This window comes from Microcebus murinus, chromosome 25 (assembly GCF_040939455.1).
Source record: "Microcebus murinus isolate Inina chromosome 25, M.murinus_Inina_mat1.0, whole genome shotgun sequence".
Taxonomy (NCBI): Eukaryota; Metazoa; Chordata; class Mammalia; order Primates; family Cheirogaleidae; genus Microcebus; species Microcebus murinus.
This window is the reverse complement of record NC_134128.1, coordinates 15,861,109-15,883,198: the sequence shown is the minus strand read 5'-3', so window position 1 is coordinate 15,883,198 and position 22,090 is coordinate 15,861,109. Positions and strand designations below refer to the sequence as shown.

General features: G+C 34.5%; 1 protein-coding gene across 1 annotated transcript in view; it reads right to left on the bottom strand.

The window, feature by feature from the left end:
• Positions 1 to 6,536: 6,536 nt before the first annotated feature.
• LOC105871985 (ankyrin repeat domain-containing protein 26) overlaps positions 6,537 to 22,090 on the bottom strand; it is a 29,924-nt gene continuing 14,370 nt past the window's right edge. Inside the window, 7 exon segments of the mRNA XM_075997588.1 lie at positions 6,537 to 6,667; positions 7,727 to 7,772; positions 13,119 to 13,353; positions 15,182 to 15,396; positions 15,946 to 16,236; positions 18,974 to 19,126; positions 20,514 to 21,461. Coding sequence (XP_075853703.1) covers positions 6,537 to 6,667; positions 7,727 to 7,772; positions 13,119 to 13,353; positions 15,182 to 15,396; positions 15,946 to 16,236; positions 18,974 to 19,126; positions 20,514 to 21,461 — 2,019 coding nt within the window.

Genomic DNA, 22,090 nt, shown 5'->3' with positions numbered 1-22,090 from the left:
ATGAGCAAGACAGTATATTATCATCTTGCATGTTTTTTTAATTTTTATTGAGGTAAAATATACATATGTAATTAACCATCTTTACCATTTTTAAGTGTACAGATCAGTAGTAATAAATACATCATATTCTTTTTTTTCCACTTCCTCTCCCTCTATCCCTTTCCTTTCCCTGGCTTCTGGTAACCACCAATCTAGTCTCTATTTTCACGAGATCTTCCTTTTTTTGGCTCCCACATATGCATGAGAACATGTGATGTCTGTCTTTCTACACCTGGCTCATTTCACTGAACATAACGGCCTCCAGTTCTACCTATATTACTGTAAATGATAGTATTTCATTCTTTTTATGGCTGAGTAATATTCCACTGCATACATATAGCACATCTTACCCACTTATTCATTGATGGGCACTTAGGTTGATTCCGTATCTTGGTTACGGAATCAAGTGAATAGTGCTGCAATAAACATGGGAGTGCCGATATCTCTTTGATACATTGATTTCTTTTCTTTTAGACCTACACCCAGTATTGGGATTGCTGGATCATATGAAAGTTCTATTTTTAGTTTGTTGAGGAACCTCCATACTGTTCTCGTTAGTGGCTGTACTAACTTACATTCCCACCAACAGTGTACAAGGGTTCCCTTTCCTCCACATCCTTACCAGCATTCATTATTGCCTGTCTTTTTTATATCATTTTTTATATTTCTTAATGTCTTGCCCAGAATGGGTGCTCACTCAATAATTGTTTGCTAAGTTAGTATCATTGAATAAGGCAAAACAATGTCATTTTCACCATTAATAATGACTGGCTCTGAATTCGCAGGGCAGAGACTCTAAGGTATTAATATTTGTCTAACAAGCATTATTTTTCAAAATGTCTAGCCAACTTTAGAACGAGAGATCATAGAAAAGGTAATAGGGTGAAGTCATTGAATGACCTTGGCTTTATTCATACATACTCTTAACAAATGGATACAGATCAGAGAGTTTTAGAGTTAAAATGGCCACAGACGTCATCTAAACTAATAGTCAAACCAGCAAACATATTCCAAAGAACACTTGGAAGGTGTGTTGAGCTGTTACAAACCTAAAATTTAAGAGAATGAAGAATCCAAATGGTGGTTACTTAAGAAAAATGCAAAAGCCATACTTTTGACAAAAGTAGACCCATATGGTTTGTATGCATTTTCAAATACTTAAAAGTGACACAAGCTTGATACATGGCTCTGAATGTTTGTAAAATTTCCAATTTAGTTTAGTTTGAACCTTAAATGTATTTCTTAAACAAGTGACTTGAAGGAAATCTGAACCGTGCCTACCTTCTCCCAGCTCTCCCTCACTGAGGACAGGAACCCGGCCACCACAATGGTACCTTAGGCCCCTGGCAGCAGTGCCCAGGTGACATTCCTATGCATAAAAGCACATTAGGGACAGTCTCCAGATGCCTCCTCATGAGGCTTCTGCTTTCATATGACACGTCTGAGAAAAATGAATGGAAAAAATCCAAAACGAAATATATTGCCCTCCAAGAATATAGACCTGTTGTTCAGAGGCATGTACAACCGTGGACACAGTTCAACATTTTAAATTAAATTTCCACATAGTTTATGTGACCTCATTTAACAGACTGTTTTTGAACTCACTCTTTCTAATTTATGTCTATATTTTCCTGTTCACTTAAATTTAAAGGAATACTCATGTCAGCATTGGGAGATTGGAATGAGCTATTAATATCCTTTGCACACTCAGTGTTTCACATCATAAAGAACCCAAGTGCTTTCAACTTTCTGCCCCTCTATCTTTCACCTGTTGACTTATTATCCTAAGTTATCTCCATCCTAGTTTCAGGATAGCTCAGCAGTTGTGGCATCACATGCAGGGGGGAAAAATCGTGGGAAGAAATAGAACTGTGTCTTCCTGTATCACCAAGAATAAGCTCTCTCAGAAGTCCTGAGCCAATTTTTCTTATCTCTCATTGGCCAAATTATTTCACACAGTCATGCTTAATCCAACCACTGAGAAGCAGGAGGTGGCCATGCTTGCTCTAGACCTATTATGACCCACTGAGAGTCTCTTTCTTTGGGCTATTTCCCTTCCTCTGAATAACATGGCCATGACCACTTATTGCAGTGAAATTCAAAATGGGTTTTCATCGGCACCATAAAGGAGTCAGTGGGTAGAAAATCAACAGTGTCTTCCATGAACAGAATGTGGGAGATACACATGTATCTCCTTCTTTCCAATTTTCTTTATAGTATAATAGCATCTTACTTCTCAGACAAGAAGTATACGCATTAATATCTTAAAAATACAAAAAACAAAGTATTCAATTAAACAACATTTTACTGTATGAAAACTAACCCTGCTGATATTATACAATCTTATAATATATGTGTGTAACATGTAAACACTGGAATTTAAAAGGACTAAATGTATCACAGTACATCCTGGCAAAACCAACATATCCTTAAACAACTCAACAACTTTGTTACATTTAGAAAGGCTAAATGTGACATTTACTAATCATGCAAATTATGTTCTCTAATTGCATTGCATAGTAGTCTTAGCAAGAAGAGGCATGATAAGTGAAATTAAAAATGTTTTAATTAAAAAACAAATAGTTGGAGGTGGTTGCCCAGATTCACTTAGCTCTGGAGAACTGAGGACAGTACCAAACACAAGAAGGAAACTCACAGAACACAAACACCATCTTTTCTTGTCCACTTCTGCTCATCTGACATCTCAGTCCTGAGCAATTTTTCTTCATCTAAAACAACCTCCAGAGATACAGTTAAAGATATAGACAATTATAGAGCATTTTACGGAAAGCAATAAGTTATAACCAGGAAACAACATTTAAACTCAAGCAGTAAGCTAAGCATCATACTCATTTTTAACAACATACAACTAACATATGAAAACATACAACACACAAGCAAAGGAGAAACAGGAGCTGAGTAGCAACTTATTGCTATAATATTGGGTAGAAAACAAAACTACTTTAATTGTGCATTTGACCCAAATTATAGACGGACAAATTAGCCTCTGAAACATAACAAATCAAATAACCTCAAGCGAAGGTGCTTAAAATAATAGCAAGAGGTTCCTCAATTTAGAATAGTATTCTGCATAAAGATTCTTCACACATAGGGTTCCCAAATATTGCATAAGGAATAAGCTAAAAAGTATTAATATTTTATCTGAAATTCAAATTTAATGAGAGACCTTTATCTTGCTAAATCTGGCAACTGTATTCATATAGAAAAAATTCATATTAAAGTGGCCTTTTCACAGAAAGCTTCTGGAATTTAATTAATTAATGTTTGGGAGTGGTCAATGTTCATCAAATTTTAAATAGTACTTGGAAAATAAATATAAATGTAAATATAAACAGAATTAATGTGTTGCATTTAGCAATGTTTGGCTAGCACCTCAAATTAAATTGAGGTTTTATTTTGTTCTCCAAAATGCTCACTTTGAAATAAGGTAAAATAATGGATTCTGGCTAATTCATAGCTTGCGACAGTGATCTTTACTTAAGAGTCTGATCCTCAGCTGTTTGGAAGTGACTGAAGGTAACAGTAGGCTTAGGGTCTGAACCAAAGTTATAGACTTTTTTTTTAATTGACCAGAGCCAGTTTAAACTCATGTTCTACATCTATAATTCCTAAGCCTAGCCACACAACAGACTTATTTCCAAGAGCGATTTTTATTTTTTTCAGGTGGATATATTTGATGGTAACATATATAACATATCCATTACCATTTTGACCATTTTTAATAATACAGTTCTGTAACATTAAGTACATCTACGTTGTTGTCCAACCATCACTACTATCCACGTCAAGAATTCTTGTCGCCTTCCAAACTGAAACTATACTTGTTGAGCAACTTCCCATTCCCTCTTTACCCTTCTGGCCAGTACTATTATATTTTTAACAATACTGTTTCCTGGGTGCTTCCCTAGTGAAGCAAAAAGTCAGGATAGGTATTGGGGACCATCAGTCTGGAAGATTTCCAATGGCGCGTCTCTATAGGCCTCATATGCTGGAGGCTGACAAATCTGAGAGTTAGCAACTCCAGAGGGAGCCAACCACGGGTGGAGAAGCCCATACTTTTGTGAGTTTTACCTCCAGAAGCTTCACCTGGTTCTCAGTGAATGCTGGAGAAACAATGGAGGAAAAGGAAGCATTCTGAAATATACTAGAGCATTTTCTTCCTCTTAACAAGGTCTGTCCTCAGGAGAAACTATTTAACCAGAGCTTAAGCTTCTAGGTTTTTTTTTTTCAGAGCATAGCTGACCTGGGGGAAGGAAAAGACCCAACTCTAGCCAGTTCTAGCCTTCTACATCAAAGAAAGGGAATGTCCACCTCCAGAACCTGCTAGCTTCCACATGGGAAAAGGCAAATACTCGCTTCAGCCGACTCTCGCCATCCTGTCCCACCTAAACAGAGAAAACTGAGAAGCATGTGTGAAGGTCACAGCACTGAGGCAAAAACTCCATAGAAGACTTGAGACCAAATCTAGGACTATAGAACATGTCACTTCACCCCGTATCTTACCAACAACACATTACTAAAGGCCTATTCATAGCAATCCCTTTTACCCAGTACCTCATTTCTAACTTACCATTTCCAGAAAAACGTGTCCTGGGTTTATTTCATACTATTTTCTATTGCCTTTGAGATCTTCCACAGCCCTAAGTGTTGTCGCTATCTATATTTGTTATAGTAGTTGAAATCTAGTATCTGAGTAAATAAATTAATCTTGTCTTGGGAAAAAAGCCTCCCCTCGCCTTCTCCATGACAATGTTGAGGTTTCCCTAGACCCTTGCACCTGGCAAACAGGGGTGGTTATAAATCCCTCCACCCTTTTTTGCTTGTAGAAACAACTTACAGCAATGCATTGCCTTGACTTAAATAAGACTCCATTACATATAAGAGACTTAAACAAGATTCTTTCCCTCATGGCTCCCATAAAACTCACAGATGTCTCTCTTGTTTACCTGTGGCAAGGTCGAACATACCCCTTTTCCTCTTTCACCTGAACCTAATGACAAAGCTGGGTACAGAAACACCAACTCCTGATTTTTTGTTGTTGTTGTTTTTTGTTTGGTTGGTTGGTTTTTCTTTTTGTCCTATGATTAGTTATCTGAACTGTTTGTCCCCTCAAATTAGCTAGACATAAAGATAAGCATGCACTGTTCAGGTGACTGACAGAGGCTTTCTGATTGCAAAAACAACCCCAACCCAAACCACCCACGTATGTGTTTACTCTTCCCTATGAATAATGCATCCTGTATTATTTTAACATGTCAAATAAACCTAATATGTCTCTCTTGGACTTCCAGTGGCCCTAATATCAAAAAAGTTAATTTGAAGTTAAAAAGCTGAATTTAGAATTTAAAATATATTTTTTATATCTTACACCAGTCAGAATGGCTATTATTAAAAAGTCAAAAAAATAGCATGTAAAGAAAACACACACTGTTGGTGGCAATGTAAATTAGTACAACCTCTATGAAAAACAGTATGGAGATTTCTCAAATAACTAAAACTAGAACTACCATTTAATCCAGTACTCCCACTACTGGGTATCTACCTAAAGGAAAACAAATCATTGTATCAAAAAGATAACTGCACTTATATGTTTAGCTCAGTATTATTCAAAATAGCAAATATATGGAATAAACCTAAGTGCCCATTGATAAATGAATGAAGAAAATGTAGTATATATACATAATGGAATACTATTCGTCCATAAAAAAGAAAGAAATCATGTCATTTGTATCAGTGCTGATGGAACTAAAGGCCATTATCTTAAGTCATACAACTCAAAAACAGTCAAATACTGCATGTTCTCACTTATACATGGGAGCTGAGTATTGTATATACATGGACATAGAGTGTGGAATGATAAACACTAGAGAATTGAAAGGGTGGGATGGTAGGAGGAGTGTGGGTGATGAAAAATTACTTAATGGGTACAATGTACATGATTTAAGTGATGGATATACTAAAAGCACAAACTTCACCACTATGCAATATATCCATGTAACAAAATTGCACTTGTACCCCTTAAGTTTATACAAATTTAAAAAATTGAAATTATACAAATTTGATAGCATCGTAACAACTATAGTCTAAACATCAACAATGACTACAGTACCAGTATGCCAGAATTATGTCTGTCCTAATCTAACTAGATCACTATATATAGTGATAAAAATTATAAAATACAAATCTGCCCTTCATTAACACCACTAAAGTACTAATGACAATTTGGTTGCTTGGCTGATTAAACAGATGACATTTGGGTATTTAAATATGTAAAACTCAGTAATAGTGGTTTTCATTTGCAAAATCTGCTTAAAAGTTAAAGAGGCCAAGAAACATCACTTACAACACTATATAAATTTTCATCAGACATATATGATACAAATTTTATCTTTTAATGAAGATTTTCAAGTCACATATTTAATGGCAAATAATTAAAATGCCATATAAACAGCCCAGGAAATAAATTTTATTATTTTTCAGGTCATATACTTTTGTTTTAAAATCTGTACATATTCTTGTGATGCTTTCCTAAGTAGATCATCAGTAGATTCTACAGGAGAAGCTATATAGGATCTAGATTCCAATTTAGTAGGAACATTTTTTTTTTCTGGAAAGAAAAAAAAAAGAATTATATTGTTTATCTAAAAGATTCCATAGTTAACTAAGTCAAGAAAAAAGTTGAAAAGTTAATCAGTGCTAAGAATGAAAAACAAATGTGTATAACTATAATACAAAATTACTGTGAAACGTAATTTACCCATAGTTACATATTGAATTATCATTATGGTTAAATACCAGAGCTTCTGGTTTTCTCACTATTCATTCATTTATACAGCAACTATTACAAGATACTATGACAAGCATTAGAATTACAAGACAAAGATGATACAATTCACTCCCTAGTAACCAATAGTAGAGGCTTTCGGGTAGAGGTGTTATGTAGGTTGATACCTGGAGGACAAGGAGCAAGTATGGCAGATGGAGAAGCAAGTGCAAAGAGCTGGAGGTGAGGAGGACACTGGGAAATTCTCAGTGGTCCAGTTTGGCCAGATGCTAGAGCAAAGGGGCAGAGTTCAGTAAGTGGCAAAAGAAAAGGCTGAATAACTTGACAAGAACCAAACTGATCCAGCTGATTTGGATGTTTCTTCCATGCTAAGGAATCTGGAACTATTCCTGGGGGCAAAAGTAAACCAATGACAAAGTAAATGACTAGAGATTTAAAACGTCACCTGTCAAGTGACTGCTTATCAACTGTAATTGCTTCACTGCTACTGGAAGAGTCTGGGGTCTTCTGGCTTTAAGTCACTACCATAAACCTGAGAAGCTGATGATGGTTTTGTTTTCTGGGAATCGTTTCAGCCGCTGGCTGGCAGTTCCACAGGGATGGCAGAAGAAAGCATAGGGCCAGAAAAAAGAGATGCACAGACTTTGTGAAATATTTTTAAAGCTATGGAACATGATGAATTAATGAGGCATAAGTATACTCCTAGTTATGAATGTTTATGTTTTTATACCTTTCATCAGATGTATAAAAGAAAAAAATATTTAATGCAGTATCTACTAACCAAACAATGGAAAGGGACAATTTATCAACATTTGCTTTGACAATTTATTTCAGAAATCAATTAATTAATTTGAATTTCATTCATAAATTTTGGCAACATACCTTCCTCTAGTTCTCTAGTTATATTTTTCTCAAACTCCAGCTGCATCTGAAATAAGTGAAGTATTATTTATAATTTTTAAGTTAAACATGAGACATTATTATGGGAATGATATATCACTTACAAAATGTGGCCTTTAATACTTTTAGAGACTAGACCTGACTTGTGGATTGCTTAGAGACATAACCACAAAAGTAAATAAAATTCCTACCTAATTTTATGTTTGGATAACAGAAGATATCTATTGTAATGGCTGTTTAGATTAATCTGATAAAAAATACAAATAATAGTGATCTACTGAATATACATCATTTCAGAAGGGTGATGTTTTCTCTTATTAGTATAAACAAACAATTCAAGTCATGTTTTTCAAAGAATGCATCACTTAATTCTTAGCAAAACTCTGCCCTTTATAAAGGTTTCATCAGTTGTTTTACTTTGACAGATTTTTCCTTAAAATGAACTTTCCCCTCTTCACTTTCAGAAAATTAAGATTGTAAAGTGTGTTCTATGCTATTAATTTTTCAGCACAGAATCTTAAATATAATACATACATGAAGAAAGTGGTACTGTCATAATATTACGTGAAAATTCTACTGGCAAAAGATTAAGTAAAAATATTATGCTATCTATATTATAATTAACATTTATTTATTCATATGGACACAAGGATTTCAGAAAATTTGCTTTAAAAAGGATAAAAATACAGGTTACCACCAATTTTTTTAACTTAGTTTCTTTGATTCATGATGCTCTAGAATTAGACACAAGGAAAATATATATAGTTATTTAATTATAACTTTGATTTATTTTCAGAAATTACTACCAATTTTGAAACATCTGACTAGTTATAGTTATCTACTTAATTATGAAATGTGTGAGAATATTCCCAATTGTATTGTAAGTCTTCCCATCTAGAGTGCTCTTATTTAAACCTTCGTATAAAACATATTCTCTCCCTAAATGCCCAGAACAGGGTCTGAAATAGTTTGGTGAACTTAACAAATACTTTGTGGTGATAATGATAACATGCTACCTGATGCCTTTACAAATTTTAGGTGTGAAGACAAATTTTTCTAACAGGTTTACCAGTATTTTGAGGGATTGTTTACCATAACATTAATGTTACTATAATATTATAGATAGTCTTTATAAAATGAATAAGGTGAAAACAGAATTACTAGGCAGGTCTTGTAAAAGTAGTAACTCAACACCAGATAAAGAAGCCATTATTGAAAGACTCTTATATTACCACTAATAAACACTATGTAAAATGTACATTTTTACATGACTTGAAATAAGGAAATACTAATGTAATGTAATATTTTCCCCCAAAAGCTCTTCTCTGAAATACTTACTTCATACTGTAATCAATTTTATTATTGCATTTTTTTAATTTCAGCATATTATGGGGGTACAAATGTTAAGGGTACATATATTGCCCTTGCCTCCCTCCCCCCTTGAGTCAGAGCTTCAAGCGTGTCCATCCCCCAGATGGTGTGCATCGCACTCATTATGATTTATATACCCATCCCTTCCTCCACCCTCCCACCTGCCCAACACCTGATAAATGTTATTCCTATATGTCTACTTAGATATTGATCAGTGAAACCAATTTGCTGGTGAGTACATGTGGTGCTTATTTTTCCATTCTTGGGATACTTCACTTAGAATGGGTTCCAGCTCTAACCAGGAAAATACAAGAGGTGCTATATCACCGTTGTTTCTTATAGCTGAATATACTCCATGGTATACGTATACCACATTTTATTAATCCAGTTGCAAAAATATAGAAACAACCAAAGTGCCCATCAATACGTGAGTGGATTAATAAAGTTTTATTATTTCTTTATACTCCAGTCACAAATACTTCCAAAATACATAAATTTTACTTAGATAAAAATGAAAGTTGCTTACTTTTGTACTAAAGAAGTCTTAAATCTCTAAATGGAGAATACTTTTTTTATAACAAATATAAGCAAAGCCATTATTTCCTCCTAACTCTTAAAGAGCACTTGGGAGAAATCATTGCCTCTATTCCAACCTGGAACTGGTCTCCCCCTACATAAATTCTCTTTCAGCTTTTCCCTGACCCTTGAATAGTTTACCAACCACATAATTGACTGCTGAGGGAAACTGCCTTTGGGAAAGATATACCAGGTCAGATATGAAAGCTCCAAGGAAAAGGGACAGACCCAGGCCACAGGGAGGGAGCTACTCTGGGAGGGACACCCAGAAGCTGAGAAAAGGGTCTGCAGTGCTGATGGTGCTCAAGGAGGTTTAGTCCTGGCTTGCAGGAGGCTGGGGTGGTTTTGTCCATATTCACATGTAAAAATTAGCTAATATTAAGAGACTTTTTAAAAGTCCCTTTCGTTTTATTCTTACTTTCCCACTAAATCACACATTTTCCTCATAGTTCCCTTAACAGAAATTCAAAATTCTTGTCCTCAGTTGAGTAACTTAATACAGTGCCTGATATAGATTATGGAAGGGAAAAAAGGAGATTAAAATGTCTTATTGATATTAATCACTGTTCTAATCAGTTAGGCAGGGTGTTGTCAATGGCTGTTTTTCTCAATGGCTTTTGAAGTGTGTAGACTGAGCAACATAGCTTAGGAGAAACTGAACCTTGCCAGAGGAAATTAAAAAAATAAATACACTGCTACACTTCTTTTTATGCGTAATACTAAATCAAAAGCTATATTAGCTCCTTATGGAGTAAAATACATAAACTATTTTTAATAAAACTACTCCTCTTTTCTCTGTGGCCTTTCTGTTTATTTCTAGCTGGGGATTACTTCCAAGGGTAGAGGTAGCATGAAGTACAACATTAATAAGGAGAGCACATCTGCAACTTCATTTACACTTTTCTATATTTTAAAACATATAAGAAGGTGAGAAAATTAAACATGAGAACAAAGCACCACCAAATTTTAGCTAATCAAAAGGATTCTCTCCAAACTGGTAGTTTTTAAACTATGCCCCACAGAAATCTAAGGTTCCACGGAGGACACTGCAGGAATAAGGAAGTCACAGCTTGAGAGCCCTCAGACAGCTCTACTGATTATTATATATTACTTTTTGCAATTTTTTAAAATAAAAGTTCTATTTTTCAAAAAAAAAAAAAAGGTATGAAAGTCACTGATTTGGCCAAAGTCCCTAAATTTACATAAAAGCAACACAGGCTCAGAGAGACTAGTTTGCCTGAGGTCAGATAGCCAATTAGCCACAGGCCAGGAAATGAGCAAATTTAGGTCTTCTTACTGAGTCTGGGATTGTGTTCCAGCTGCTTCCTTCATATTCTCTCTCTCTCTCTCTCTCTCTCCCTCTCTCTCTCTCTCTCTCTCACACACACACACACAATACACACACACACATTTTAAAATATAAATCAGAGAAAATGTATATGTAAAACTCTCATGTAGCTCAATACTGTTTAGGCATGAGACATAAAACAGTAGTTCTTTAAACTCTAAGTTCTAAAGTTACAAAGAGAAATTAAAGAACACAAATTATCAGAACTTCCGTTATATTCAATTTATAAAGAAAAAATTTTATAAACCACAGAACAGGCAACTTGTAGGAGAAAATCTTTACTTGAACCAAGGCAAATGAAATTGAGAAAATTCTTCCGTAAAAAAAAACTATTCATTTTCTCCAAATAAAACTTGGTTAACCAAAATCAATCAACAAATAAATTATCCATGTTGTGGGATATTAATAGCAAAGTTGAAAACACAAAACAAATTTCCCTCTACTATTTAGCATACTTCTAACTTCTCATCATTAGTTGGTACATATAAACACATAGGTTTAATTGGAATTATAATTTAAATCCAGGCATGCTTAAATGATAAAACTTTGTAATTTAAATCCAAGCATCATTAAACTTTCATTTCTATGGCTCCAAGTTTCCAAGCGAGCACTTCCACTCTCTCTACCTTCCTCTTGAGAGGAGTGGTGAGGCACATAGAGTGTGTGTGTGTGCTTGGCTTTGCCTCTCTTCTTTGAAGAGATGCACAGTAACATGAATTCAGGTCTGCCATAATCTCTGCAGTAAGCAGCCTGCTCCCGGGACAAGTGTCTGGCATCTGTTCCCTCTTCTTACAACTATGTGGGTAATGCCTGATCTGGGATGAAGTATTCAGAAGCCCCCTGTGGCTGCCACATCCTCCCACTAGTTATCATGAGTCAGTGACAAAGCTAGGATGCTGCTGTCCACCTGTCTGACTCCTATGTTCTGAACTCAGACGGGGGAGAGGAGTGTCATTTGCTGCCTACCTTACCACAACCCAAAGATGACCATACAACACTTAAAGAAATGTTTTCATCTTCCTTGATTTTATAATCTTATTGCACATTCTTCCAAACAACCCCCCCCTTTAAAGAAGGGAAGAGTTTAGAAAGGAAGATTTTAGAAAAGGAAATATAGTGAAATCAATAAAAATAGCAAAGCCCCCAAAATATAAACTTCACTCATTCAATAACAACTTATTGATAGGCTATTGTTAAATTATACTTGAGATTACAGGTAGGAAAATAATGCTGCATTCTCTTTTTGAGACCATTTGGATAAATATATACATACACCACACATATACAAATAAACATTTTCATAGTTATTATACTTTCAGTAACTTGATGTTTTTAAATTAAAATTTTATGTCATTCTCTAAGGAGCAAACATTATAAAATAAATGTGCACTCAAAGGTAATATAATCAAATAAGTTTGTTGATTAAACCACTGCAAATCAGTATCAAATTGTAAATAAGCTGATATATGAAGGAAACTAACACTTGTCAGTTTTTAAATATTAAATACACATATTTTGTACAGAGAAAAGAACTGGGGAACAGGTTGCTGACTGAGGAGCTGAAGGATTAAGTGCAGAGCCACACATATATTTAATGACTTTGTGAAATGAATGAATGAATGAATGAAAGAAAGAATGAAAGGAAGAAGTTGTGAGATTACCTGAATTATTCATAGGACAAAATGACTCCAGGGCATTGTGACTAAGTAGATAAATGAAGTGGAACAGGAGGAATTATAGAGAGCATATAACTAATATAAGAAATACATTGCTTTGTCCTTGCTCTATGAACAATTAGCATAGCCATTATAATAGTTAAATTAGAGTTAAAATTCAGAGTTGAGAGGCACTGCCTTGGTGATGCAAACAGGCCTGTTTTTATTTGGGAAGAAATGCAACTTAATATTCTGTTGAGACACAATGTTCCATCACATAAAAAGTTAACATCCGAGGGATACTCTTCTAGTTTGATGTGCCTGTATAACCACATTTAGAAAATGAGTTTCTAAACTGAATGAACATTTGAGAAATCGAAAAAATACATAATTAAACCCAAAGAAAAAGGATAATATAACTAACCATAGTAAAGTAGTTCTGCAGGCTGCTATGTGAAGTCCGTGGGGTAGAGGTGGGGTTCGCCAAGTTTTCCCTTGGAGTAAATGTTCTGCTGAGAACTGAAGTATCATTAAGACTTCCAAAACAAGGTGACTCTAGGACTGGCCTCGAAGTAAGAGTGTGGCTGTGGCGTAAAGACCTGTTCTTCTCTTGCTCCACAAGCAGTTCAGACCTGACCTCTGCTAGTTTCTCATTACTTCTGTGAAGATTGCAAAAAAAAAAAAGAAAGAGAGAGAGAGAGACAGAGAGAGAGAGAGAGAAAAGCTTAGTATATTTCATTTTTCCCTAAATGATTTCTAAATGATTTGCATTTTTTTCAAAAAAGTTGCCATAAGAGTGAATAAAGTTTCCCAGTAACAGTATTTTATCACTGAAAATATATCAGAGCATGCCTATTGTATGCAGCTATAGTTTTAAAGTCATTCTAAAGAAGTACATATATTTCCAGGGGGATTTCTAACAAATAATTCAAAGAAAGTAGGGAGAAGAGAGAAATGTCAATCAATGATGCATGGCTTACAGGTCACATCTGCTGCCTTCTGGAATGGTTCTCCTTATAAGATTCTTGAGAATGTCGTTAGAAATACTTGAATTTAAAGCAGTAATTACGTGAGATGATCAATATGTTAATTTCCTTGACCATAATAATTATTTCATTATGTATAAATATATCAAAACAGAATGTACTGCTTAATATATTAACTGCCATGTGAGCTGTATTTAACTCACACTAGTTTTGAGCTTGGGGCCTCATGAAGCATATGTAATTCACATGTCTCTTTACCTTGGGAGCCACGTGGTGTGCAGGCAACTCATGCTGCCATGCTGTAACATACAGGTTATGTGGTGGGTGGCCCCAGTGCAAAACCCTGCAGTTGGTTCATGAAAATCTTACTTTTTGATGTTCCTGTTGTTACAATTAATACTGACAATTCAATTTTAGAAACGTGGATTGTATTGCATATAACTCATGCACAGAAAACAATAAAAAATAACACATTTTTCATTAAATTAGAAAAGATCATTTTGTTTTTAAAGTTTTTATTCTACATTCATAGTAGAATACCGTGGCCCCAAAGGAAAAACAAATTTTTTCTAGTGTGGCAGACAATGTGTTAAACATACACAAAAAACAAATAAGCAAAATCCTAAAACAAACAAAAAAAGCTAGAAATACTTGTATTAAAAACTATCCCTCAAAAACATTTTCAAGCATTTGCTTTCACCACCCTATACATTTAACCCATTAACTGGGGAAAATTAAGCATTTGGCACTGAAGAATAATTCAGAGCAGCAATTTCTAGGGGATAAGGAGACAGCTTAGTTGGTGATCAAAAAGAACTAAAGCAGCTTCAAAGAAAATTAGTTGCTAACATTGTTACCAAAGCACCAGAGGTGGGACTTGTTCTTTATGTCTTCAACTCGCCTGACCCTCAGGTATTATGTTTAACTACTTTGTGAATTATATTTCCCTTCATCCCTAAATTAATCATTCCCTATTTTACAGGTGTGATTTTATGCAGACTGGAAACACTATACAGGATAGTTTGATTTAAGGCGCCCTCTAGTGACAATGCCAAAGATCACAATAGAGGAAACCTAATTGCGTGCCAGAACGTGCCAAGAGAGTAGCACTTGACTCATTCGGTTTAAGATGTAATCTTCCAAAAAATAAACTCGTCAGAATTTCTATTTAGGGAAATGCTGACAAGCAATTTTATAACAGTATCATTGCCTAAATTATAAACCTTCAAAAATAATTTGCTGAAAGACTAATAAATCAGCTTAACTATATATAAGAATACTAAGGGGGAAACCAAAATAAAAAAAGGTGGGGAGAGATATAAACTCTCCTGGACCAATATTTTAAAAGTAAATTCATTCACTAACATCATTTTCCAAAATGATATTATCTAGTTAGTCTTCACTTCCTACTAATCTCATGAGTTAGACACAATAAAAACTGTGCTTTTGAGGCAAATTAATGAGCTTGATTTATTTTCTATGAGTCTATGTTTTGACTTACTTGTTTAGTTTATCTGACAAAGATTGTTTATCTTTTAATTCTTCTAGATATAGTTGCTTATATTGTTTCAATTCAGCTTTATTAAATTCTTCTTGAGTTTTCATTTTAGACATTTCAGATTCCATATCTTTAATTCTGAGTTCCATCTGATAATGTATTGAAGCCATATGATCCTCTCTTAACTGCTCTAAGTTATCTTGAGATGCTGCTTGTGCCTAAAACAAATTAAAAAGAAAAATTTTAAAAATAATAACTCAAATAATTAGTGGATATTTGTCACCTTTCGTTTTAAGTCACTGATTCAGAAGGCAATTTTAAATATGTAAAAAAAGAAGCTAAAGTTCAAAATATTTATCATCAATATCAACTAAATTGATAATTTAATCTTAATTATAAAAATATAATAATTCTTATGTTAGTATTTCATGTAATCTGATAATCCAAAGAATAACAGAATCAACTTAAAATTTTTAGTATGAACAATATAACTTAAGAACAAGTCAAGTGTATGGTCTAATTTCTAAATCACATTTTTTTCTTTTCCTAATAGCCTTGTTTTATGCCAGCTGCTCTTAATAATCTTGTTAGAGAATCATCAGTCTGATTTACTTATAATAATGGAAAGTGAAAAATTTAAAGGGAGAAACAGATGCCACCTTCCTTCTAGAAATCTGCAAAACAAATTGTTATAAATAGAAGAAACAGAAATACATATCCAAAATATAATTTGTAGTGAAATAAATGAATGCACCTGACAAACTAACCTGTAAAAATAGATTGACTTCTTTTAATTTTTCTACTATATCCTGTCTTGCTCTCTCTTCAATTTCCCATTTATACTGTTCTACTTGACCACGTTCCACCATATTCATTCCCATATGACTTCTGAGGTTTACTACTTCTTGTTCCAAGTTATTCTTCTTCTTCTGTAGTTTTTCACATTTCTTCTGTATTGTTTTCATAGACAATAACTCCTGTTGAAGAATTTGATTCTTTGCCCTCAGATGTTGACATTTTAAAGATACAGTTTCCAGTTTTGCTGTAAGATTATCAATCTGCATGAATAAAATTACATAGTTTGGTAATGAAGGAAGTAGGTTGAGAATGATCTACTAACACAATACTGACAAGTTTTGAAATAAATTTAGTTCCAATAAAATGCTATCTATACTATAGGAGATTCTTAAAATATGGGCTCTTGAATTATTCAGAAAATCAGGAACAAAGTTAAAACCACCAGGAGTCACAAAAATATATTCTTTACTGTCATCATCATTGCCATGAAACATTTGCACTTGATCTTAGAATTTTCTTTTTCTATGATTGTTTCATGTCTTTCCTCCTTAAAATGATTCTAAGTCACCTCTTAGTAGAAAATCTCTTACCACCTAATGCCAATCATCACTCCCCATAATTTCTAAATAAAGTTTAGGGATATGATATTGAGTTAGTAAGGCCCGAGTCAATAAATGGTTTCCAGAATAAGACTTTGAAAATAATGCCGAGCGCGGTGGCTCACACCTGTAATCCCAGCACTTTGGGAGGCTGAGAAAGGAGGATCGTTTGAGACCAGCCTGAGTAACATAGTGAGACTCCATCTCTACAAAAAAATAAAAATTAAAAATAAAAAAGTAGAAAATAAGACTCTAACAAAATGAATCTGTAAATATGTATTATAATGCTATAAGCCTTTTTTTGTAAACAACAAATGTTTTATGCTCATTTGAATTGCATTCCAAGATGCAATAATTCTTAGGGTTAAAAGGCAGTCATCTCCCAGTATAAAAGTTTGGTGACATGAGCTATACTTTTTTAAAAAACAAAAAAGGCCTTAATTCAGTTACTTTACACAAAATAAGGGAGCATAAGCAACAATAGCAAAGACAACAAAATCCCTGTTGGAATTGCAGTGGTACAGAGATGGAGGGTAGTACTCTAGATGTAATAATTATTTGACTTTAAAAAGGTGAGCGGAGTGGTGGTTTTAAAATGTCTACAAATTGTTTCACATTTCTCCCATTAAATTTCCTCCCAAACATGAGCTGGCCTTAGTAAGTGGTTTCTAGTGAATATAATAGGGTGGAACTGCTCTGTGACTTCTAAGGTTAAGTTAGAAAATATAACACAGCTTTCACTTGACTTTCTCTCTCTAGTAAAGCTTGTCCTTAGAATCCAGCCACCATATTGTGAGGAAGCTCACGTCACATGGCAAATCCTTGTAGAGGCATTCCAGCTGACTGCCCCAGCTCAAGTCCCAGCCAAAAGCCAGCTTTGAGTGACAGATGTGAATGAACAAGCCTTTCCATGATTCTACTCCCCAGTGTCAAGTCACCACAGCTGATGCCAAGTGGAGAAGAAATGAGCTGGCCCCACTAAGCCTTGCCTAAAACTGCAGACTGTGAACAAAATAAATGTTTTGAGACTATGAATTTTGAGGTTTATTATACAGCAATAGGTAACTGATGCAGACACTGATACTAAATATGCGTTGCTGCCTATAAAAAAATAACAAGAACTACTAAAACATGGAGGATTTTCATAGTGATGAAAATTTTCTAAAATTGACTGTGGTGATGGTTATACAACTCTGTGAATATATTTATATTTCGGTCTCCAACCCCTGGGCCACAGACTGGTACTGGTCTACAGTCTGTTAGGAACTTGGCTGCAGAGCAGGATGTGAGTAGCAGGTGAGCGAGGGAAGCTGCATCTGTATTCACAGCCCCTGCCCATCCCTTGCATCAGCATCTGAGCTCTGCCTCCTGTCAGATCAGTGGCAGCACTAGATTCTCATAGGAGCGCGAACACTACTGTAAACTTCACGTGTGAGGGATCTATGTTGTGTGTCCTTCAGGAATCTAATGCCTGATGATCTGAGGTGGAGCTGAGGCAGTGATGCTAGCACTGGGGAGCGGCTGCAAATACAGATTACCATTAGCAGACAGATTTGACTGCACAAGCAATGTAATGAGCTTGAATCATTCCAAAACATCCTCCCACCTCCCCCAAAGATCTGTAGAAAAATTGTCTTTCATGTAACTGGTCCCTGATGCCAAAAAGGTTGGGGACCATTGTTTAAGAGATGGTATGTTGTACATTTTAAATGGGTGAACTGTGTGGTATTTGAATCATTTCTCAATAAAGTTGTTAAAAACTCAATGGTAGCATCTAGATAATTTTCTTAATTCTATGTTTCTATATTTTGGAGATATATATCATACATGATCTCAATATTTCTATGCTTTTATAATATATTTAAAATGAAGGAGAAATGAACATGCCTCTCTTTTCAAATGGTTCATAAATTAACCTAAACATACGCATTTTAGAGAACAGATTTGTACAAATTATCCTGAAATCCATGAAATAAATATACACAGATTCTGTATCCACTGATAAAAGTAACGATAAGAAATAAGACAATTCTCTGGAAAATTCCATTCAACATTATCTTCTAATTCAATCTAGCTTGCCTCACCATAGCAATAGAGAAATCACTAAAAAATACTGCTTAACAGAAAAAAAAGTCTCTCAGCTTATATTAGAAAGGATGTATAATTCTCAACATTCCTAAGGGTAAATATTTGAGAAAAAAATGTAATTATTTTAAAAATGGTAGAATGAAAGTCAGACTTTAAGAAATAAGTGCATTATAAAGATAATAAAATTACAATAAAATTAATTATAATGAAAATAAAAAAGAAAGCTGCCACAGACATTAATGTGCTAAAACACTTTATGTTATTCACCCAGCTACAGATTAACTATTGACATGTTAAATTCAATACATACTTGACTTCTGCTTGGATCTAATTTTTTCTTTGAAGCCTCTGTCTCATCTTCTAAATGAGTGTGACAATGTGATGCAACCTCTAGTGAAGCCTCTGACCTAGGTAGATTTTTTAGGGTAACATCCAGTTCTTGTTGACATTGTTTTAGAACTACCTGATAAGATAATCTTGTTACTGATATTATAAATCACCTTATTATTTAATCATGTTAATAATATTTAACTCTAACACATATACTTTGAAAAATATCACCACATACATCAATTTACCTTCTTTTCCCCACGGGTACATGTTCCCGTTTATCAGGGAATTCAGTTAAAGTCACAGAGGTGTTATCTTCCTGGTAAATTGGTATTCTGTCACTCAGACAACAGATTCAGCCCATTATTCATTTGTCCCCTGTGAATGTTGAAATGCTTAACCAACCGGGGTCTTGAAAAGAAGTATGTGGGTGGGACAGGTGATAGTAAATTCTACACTGTGAAATATTTTTTCTCTTCTTTATTAAAAGCCCAATTAACCTCTGAGTTCCTCACCTATTCAATTGTCTGCTCAAACCCTTCCAATAGATTCCTATCTCAGAATAAAGGTAAAATTCTAATGGTCTTCAAGACTCTAGGTAACCTGGCCTCCATCCACCTCCCTCTCTAACCTCAAGCTCCTACAACTCTCTGCCCTATTCACTGCATCCCTGCTAGATGTGAATCCTGCCACCTCTCATTATTCTGAAAATGGGAACCCAATGCCAAACTAATAAATCACGGAGAGCTACAACTATTCTTGTACTGGACAAAGTCATAGCTGGTATATCCAAATGATGGTCATTTGGCCGTCAAATGAAAATAATGGGCAAATTATTTATAAGAATATTCAAAGTAAATTATAAATACCAGTGGGAAGATTAAATCAAATATGGTTTTGCTAAAATTCACCGCATTTGTCCCAAATTACCATTTAATAAAAAGGAGCTCCCTTTAAAGAACTGAGAGTCATAACAATACATAATTTGAGATTAAAATACTTTTAGACTTAAGTCAAACTGACATGATTAAAAATAAAATTACAGTAACTAAGATATATAAAAAGTTACTGATGGCAAACCATTATGAGGTATAGCAATACACTTCCATTATCTGAAAAGTCTGGAATGAACTGTTGAAGTAACCCACTTAATTTACTTAATTCCAAAATACTCATTTCAGGTACAGAATTTCTGCTTGTCTGCTTCATTATGGTCTTAAAATGCGGCAACATAAAGACATTCAAACTATTATTTCAGCAGTATAAGAATACATTATTACCATTAGTCTATATATTTGTAACTTAACCTCTTAAAATTTCATAGGTGATACAATGTCTTTACTCAAAGTAAAGCAACTCTCAGCTCTTATTTGCTGGAAAGAAGGTATGTTTCTGTGCTAATATAGCAAATGCATTTATAATCTATATATTTTTATATTCAACTAGATTCAACATTTAGCCTTAACCAAATATTAAATTTTCTTTCAGAAAAGTTGAAAAGTATATTTCAGGATATTTACTTCTCTTTCTGCTTCTTCTTTTTCATACTGGTGCAGTCTTTCTTTCAAATGATTACATTCACTCATTAACTCATTTCTCTCTTGTAGCACAAGCTTTCGCCTTTCACCTTCAGCTTGAAGTTTTTTTACAATAGCATGAAATTCATCTTGGATATTAATTAATTTCTTTTTGTTATCATCAGCTTTGTTGTGAGCATCTTCCAGTTGCTGTCGAAGAAACATATTTTCACTGTGTAGTTGAGAAAATCCCTCATCTACAGATTCCTTTCTCATGTGTTTATTAATTTTACCCTGTTCATTTTGATACATATGTTCAATTTCCTCCATTTGACACTGTGTTTGGCTAAGGTCTCTTTGTACAAGCTCTAAAACCGAAGTTTTTTGTCTGACAGTATCTCTCGTGTGACTGAGCTCAATTTCTAGGCTGTTGAATTTACACTTAGCTTTAGGAAGTTGTTGAGAAAGATTCACATTTTTATCTTTTAGATTAGACATGTCACAATTAATCTTGTCCTGTAACTCAAACCACTCGTCTCTCGCTCTCTGGAAACTAAGGTCTAAGTCTCTTTTTAATGTTGGACTTTCACCACGATCATGGAATGCAGCAGTCAGTCTAGAACGGTATAATTCAACTTCTCTTTCCAATCTTTCCTTGTTTTGTTTTTCATTCTTCAGCATAGAACTCAGCATTGTATTCTCAGTTGTCAGAACATGCAGTTGTTCACTACACTTGGATACTATTTTTGATGCTTCCTCATTCAGTTTCATGGTGTTTTGAAGGTCATCATTCTTTTCTTTCACAATTTTAATGTCCTTGAAATATTTCTTTTCTATTTCCTGGGTATGTTTTTTTATTGTGTCTACTTCCAATCTTAGCCCAGCAATTTCATTCTCCAACATGCGATTTTTATGCAACAGATTTTTTTCTTTTTCATGACTATGAGAAATCTAAGTAAAACAACAACAAAAAACCCATTTAGCTAGCACTCAATAAAATGGCAAATCATGATTTCCTCTGAAATGAAAGAATACCCTGTACATTTATACAATGAAAGGTCTACAATAAGTGGATATCCAACTGGACAAAAAGTTAGATCAAAACCTTAAATTTTGGCCGGGCGTGGTGGCTCACGCCTGTAATCCTAGCACTTTGGGAGGCCGAGGCGGGCGGATTGTTCAAGGTCAGGAGTTCGAAACCAGCCTGAGCGAGACCCCCGTCTCTACCAAAAATAGAAATAAATTAATTGACCAACTAAAAAATATATATATATACAAAAAATTAGCCGGGCATGGTGGTGCATGCCTGTAGTCCCAGCTACTCGGGAGGCTGAGGCAGTAGGATCGCTGAGCCCCGGAGTTTGAGGTTGCTGTGAGCCAGGCTGACGCCACGGCACTCACTCTAGCCTGGGCAACAAAGTGAGACTCTGTCTCAAAAAAAAAAAAAAAAAAAACCTTAAATTTTATAGAGCATAAATTCCCAAAAGTTCAAAACTTTATTTGAAGACAACGAATCCATCAAAGTAAAAATTAAATCACTAGAGAATTTTTAAGAATCTCAGAATTGGAAAACCTTTCTC